Source organism: Rutilus rutilus, assembly GCF_951802725.1.
Source record: "Rutilus rutilus genome assembly, chromosome: 5".
NCBI lineage: Eukaryota > Metazoa > Chordata > Actinopteri > Cypriniformes > Leuciscidae > Rutilus > Rutilus rutilus.
In genome coordinates, this window is record NC_140213.1 from 43,651,956 (window position 1) to 43,657,955 (window position 6,000).

Sequence of the window (6,000 nt, forward strand, 5' to 3'; positions counted from 1 at the left end):
AATTTTTCGGGACGTCTGGTCACCCTACTTTGTTCTGTTTTATTTATCTATGTGTATAATTTGTTTATTGTTTTCTCTGCAGATTCACTCCCCTATAAAATCACCCCAGTCATTCTAGAATTATTAATTATTTCCTAATAGAGCCTATTCAAGTCATCTGGTGAAATTGTTTTCATATGGCAATGTATATCACAGAAAAACGAAATATCACGATGCCAGTTTTTCCCCCAATATCATGCAACTGTAGTTAGTATCTTTTAATCACTCACACAAATGCTCGTCGACGCAGCTGTCTAATGTAGTTGAGGGGTCTTTACCCAGAAGTTCATACAAGTACTTAAGACTGTTATGTCTGTACTGTTTTCTTTGCAGTTATCACTGAACAAATATGCCTTGTGTAACTGATAAAATAATATATTTTTTATCATACTAAATATCTTCTAACTGTCGGAGCCAATTACATCGTATAGGCAATGGTTTGAGGTGTAATGTGGTCGTGCTTCAGGCGACGCAAGATATATATATATACTGTATATATATATATTCCAGAGGAACTCTGTGTACTGAGTAATGTCAGGACAACCTCAAATAAGAGGAGTCGGACTCTATAAATAGCTGATTAGAGAACATAGAAGTTGAGGAGGAAGAAAAGAAAAGAAACTAAACACTTTTACTATGCATAACAAATGCAAATCTGAACAAATTATAGCCTATTATATCATACAAAGTTTAAAACATTTAAATCGATATATCAAGTAGTAGAAAATGTATCCTAGTTAATTATTAGGCTCCTCTTGACTGTCAGCTGGTTTGGTTTCTGAGAGACTCTCAGAGATCTTGCTGTGTTATTCCATTCATTAGTGCATCATATCGTACAAGGTTTAAACTTTAAAGCATGTAATTACACATATCAAATAGTAGTACGTGTATGATATAGTATTTTAGTTGATTTACTCTTGCCAAGCTCTGATTTCTGAGATAACAGCAACGCTGCTATTTAATTTGTACTACTCATTTCATTCATAGAGTAGTATACTGTACACTCATTCACTTCACACACTCATTATTGTGTTGTGATTTTAGAGATGTATGTATAATATCGTGCTTTCTTTTGGCTCACCTGTTATCCAGCAAACGCGAGGAGTGACTGTGTAAGCCTCAGCCGAATATTATTCGGCAAAATTATTCATTATTCTTTTTCAAGCCATTATCCGTACTTGATCTCTGGTCGTCATCAGTTGACACATGATGTGGATCCTGTATTCTGCAAGGATACCAGCATGGCAGAGAACAGTACTGTAAGCCAGACGACATACATCTCACTGACTGCTGACATGCGCTTATCAACTATAATGACGGGATTGTGTGTGTGTGTGATTGTGAGTAAGTGGCTGTGTGTTAGCTGAACGTGTGTGTGAGGGGAAGATGTAGCCACGTGAAGAAGAGACACAGTAGAAACACAGGATCCAGGGAGACGTGTCATCCTCTGTAGATGACATGCCATGAAGATTGTCTAATGAAAATGTTCCCGAAGCAGATCTCAGTCTGCTGATGGTCCTGATGACAGCAGTGTGACGGAGATAAAACACATTACTCTGACTTTCTCACCAGGGGCGTCTTATCATTTATGAATGCTGCTGAATGTTCTTTCTTACTAAGTCATTTACCAAATCATTTATCATAGAGTAGTGTGTGTTTGAAGACCAGACCACAAATCAGTTTTTTTCATTATTGTAGGTTTTATTATTATAATTATGACCGCCGCTAGCGTAGCTAGCGAAAGCGGTCATATAGGGATTGTCAAAGTTTTTTTTTTTTTTTCTACTGAATTTTCCGTCAACGATACCAGGGACACCGAAACACCGGGGAACATGAAATTTGGTGGGCATGTAGCGCCACTAGACTTTTACGGAAAAATTTCATTTGGTCCCCGGGCTGGGCATAAATTTTTATGGTATGTTGGTCTTAAGGGCCCACATCAACCTAGCCCATAATCACTCATTTGTGATTTGCGCCCCTCCCATAAAAAATGAAAATGCAATATTATTCTGCTTTAATCGCCCCTATCTTCAGTTGAGATGTTCAGAACTGCACCATATTTCATGTGTATGATTAACTTGACATCCTCTGGGGGTATGCTAAGTTTCGTAGAATTTCATCCATGGGGGGGTATAAAATAAATTCATTTATGTGCACATTTAGTGACTGTACACTCATCGGCCTGTAGATGGTGCTGTTGAGCGAAGGGTTGCTGGTTTAGGATGATACTGTCACACACACACATGCAGGAATACAAACAAACGCAAGCATGCACACACACTGACATCCACACGCACATACACACACATACAAATCCACATGCACAGACACACACACACAAACACACATGCGCACACACAAAAACACACACATACACACACACACACAGACAGACATGCACATACTACTACTTTTTTTAGGTATATACATAAACACGCAATACAGCCAAATTGCTCCACGTCATTTATTTTTGTGGAAAGCCAGTGCAGGCCTGAGCGGCGGTCATATTTTGTACCGCCATGCGGTTAATCTAGTTATTGTTATGTTTTAGTATGTGGTTTGTTTTTCTTTTGTCTTATGATCAGGTTCTCCAGCATGATTTGAAATGATCAAAGAGCATCTTGAGGTTCAGTGGGAGAACAACAACTGACTGTCTGTACAAAGAGTCACATGACCTTTAACTTTATTTATTAACCTTTAAATAATGCTGAATCTATAGATTTATCAGTAAGTTTTACATAAAAAAAAAAAATGCAAATCCCAGTTTTAAATGTTTGTCTTGTATTTTTTGAAAGAAATTATTACTTTTATTAATTAAATTGATCAAATGTTACAGTAAAGACATGTATAATGTTACAAAAGATTTCTGTTTCAAATAAATGTTGATTTTACTTTATTTTACTTAAAACATCATGAAAATGTATCTCTGTTAAAAAAATATATTACTAAGCAGTACAACTGTTTTCAATATTGATAATAATAAGTAATATAAGAATCACAAGTATCATGTGACACTAAAGACTGATAATTCAGCTTTGCCATCTCAGGAATAAATTACATTTTAAAATATATTTTAAATTTTAAATAGAAAAATATTTCACAATATTACTGTTTTTAATGTGGTTTAGATCAAATAAATGCAGAGACTTGTAAACAATTGTAAAGGGCTGACATTAGGCAGAATGCAAATGTGACGTAATGATGTCATGAAGGTGCTAATTAGCATATGACGTTATCTAGCGACTTTCCGCTGAAAATAGTTGGCATCGGTGGTCCAGAGGCACGTGTTTGCGACTCGTTGCGTTTATCTCTGCCTCAATCATTTTGAGCAAACAGCACTTGAAGCAAACCTAGGCAGTGAAGGAAAATGAACAAGAGTTTTAGATGGTTAATCTTTACTGCCTATATAAAGTTGTTCTTTTGGCTGACACCATTCTACAGCACTTCCATTAACTTAGCCTCCCTGTTGTTTGTACTGTCAGAATAAAAAAAATGAGGGTGCATTTTCCAGTTAAACACTGTCTCTTGTAGTCTTGTTCTCTTCCATTTAATGTGTTGATCCAGAAACATCTTTCTAGTTTGTTTCAGAGCTCCTATAGACAAGCATATAAAACATCTCCTGAAAATACTCCATCCCTTGAGCAACATGATTAATCTTTTTTTTCTATTGTATAATCTCTTAGCTCAGGGCTTTTGTGGAAAATGTAAACAGCAAACATTTATAGCCTATACAGTCTCTCTGCTCCATTGTTTGCTTTTTAAATGAACATGTTCTTTTCTGTCTCTCTCTCTTTGTTCCTTCAGATGGGAGCAGAATGTTCCAATCAGACCGAGAGTTCATCTGAGATGAAGAAGACATTTGGACACAGTCGAGTGAGTGTTCTGATGTGTCCTATTGAAAGAATTAAAGAGAGAGAAAAATAATAATAATATGTCATCAGTTACTCACTTTCCTTCATCTGTGGAACATGATCAAAAGAAGATGAATTTGAAGATTTTTTTCAACAGTTTTTGCCCATATAAAAGCAAAACATCATTGGAATTCAAAATATAATCATTCTTTTGTGTTCCGCAGAAAACCAAGTAAATTATTTTCATTTTTGAGGGGGTAAACTATGATTTAATTACACAAAATGGAGTCCAAAAGTATGAAACTTGTGAAAGTGAAAATGCTTGTTTATTTTATTTTAATTTAATTAATTTACATATATCACTGACATTTCTTCATATCATTCAAAACTTTTTTTGAAATAAATTAATACTGAATGAATCAATGTAGTATTAATTTAAAACTAAATTGATGTATACGTTTATTCAGCAAGGACACTTTAAATTGATCAAAAGAGAGAGTAAAAACATTCGTAATGATTTCGAAGTATCATGGTTAGTATCAACTAGCACAAATGTTTTCAACATTGATAATATAAGAAATATGCAAAATATGAGTCGAGCATCAAATCTAATCATATTAGAATGATTTCTGAAGGATCATGTGACACTGAAGATTGGAGTAATGATGCTGAAAATTCAAAGGAATAAATAGCATTTTAAAAAATATTAGAATAGAAAATGTGCAGAATCTGAAACATTTCTTATTCACTTTACTGTACATCATCACGTGTCTTTGTTTAAAATTAAACTAAACTTATTACATTATACTATTTTCAGATTTAATTTATTTTTATTCCAGATTGTCTCAGACCTTTTGACTCCAATGCAAATTTTCCAAAATTCGCATAAAACATTCAAATGTGTCTCTGAGCCTCATGTCATAGAAGTGAACTGTCAAGACGCAGTAAGCATAGACATACACACACTTTCACAGATAACTATTTGCTCCAGTGCTAAGAAGCGTTGGCCCTGGGCACTCCAGCAAAGCGGGGACAGTTTTTGTCAATGATAGGTCAGTCTGACGCGACAGGGGAAACGGAGAGGAAGGTGTAAACGTCTAATCACCTGCTCTGTTTGTGCCAGACTTCACCACCATATGCATGTATTCTCTTCTCTTGTCACTTCTGTTCTCTAGTCCAAGAACCCAGAGCAGCTCGGACAAGGTCAAGAAAGGACAGCAGAGGAAAGCGGGAAAACAGACGGAGACCTAAAAAAGACACAAATGGACAAACACAACTGAAAGGACAGTGGAAGACTTGGCAGATTTTCTGCATGGTAAAAATGATGTCATATCGGTTTAAGCCCCTCTTCATCACTGAGCTTATAAGCACACACACACTGTAGGCAAACACAAACAACGACAGACACACAAAAAATAATAATCAGTCTAACACTGCTAATGTAGAAAAAGATATTCCCAACATACGATTTTGAACTTTGTTAAAAAATAAATAAAAACACGTTAAAAAAAAACAACAACCACATAGTATGGCATGCATTATAGAGTTTTAGATATTGATTTTACAAGGTTACGATGGTACTGGTGGTTTTTAATAACTGTTATTCTTTTCTTTTTTTTCACTATCTATTTTGATTCTTTCGTTTTTTTTCTGAAGTGAGGACACAATGTTCTTTGATTTGTGTTGTTTGTAATTAAAGACTATTTCTGGCACCGCAGACCAGAATTTCAGTGTTAAAAGTCACGCTGGGGGTCATTTGAGTTCTGTAAATTCACACATGAGGTCAAATTCAAACTTTTGTCTAAGCAGCTTCTGAAAATATTGAACTATTGAATACTGTATGTCCTGAATGCAAAATAGGGCTGCACGATTTGGGGGGGGGGGGGGAAACTGAATTGTGATTTTTCTGATAAATTGTGATTTTAAAATGTGATTTTTTATTTTACAGTACAACTGTAAAATTACAATAATAATATTTTAGTCTTAATTTGTCCATTTTCGAACGTTAAACCAGCTTTTATTAAGTCAAGAAACCACAGAGAGCCCTTAAAGCATTTATTTGTTACTTTTTTTTTTTGACAACAGCCGGTTTATAAGCACTTGTCACTTC

At 35.1% G+C, this 6,000-nt stretch overlaps 1 protein-coding gene across 1 annotated transcript in view; it reads left to right on the plus strand.

Moving 5' to 3' along the window:
* The window catches only part of luzp2 (leucine zipper protein 2), a 114,999-nt gene extending 109,229 nt beyond the window's left edge, over positions 1-5,770 (plus strand). The window contains exons 11-12 of the mRNA XM_084409193.1: positions 3,844-3,912; positions 5,066-5,770. Coding sequence (XP_084265319.1) covers positions 3,844-3,912; positions 5,066-5,170 — 174 coding nt within the window. The 3' untranslated portion in view covers positions 5,171-5,770. The remainder of the gene's footprint in view (positions 1-3,843; positions 3,913-5,065) is intronic.
* The last annotated feature ends 230 nt before the right edge of the window (positions 5,771-6,000 follow it).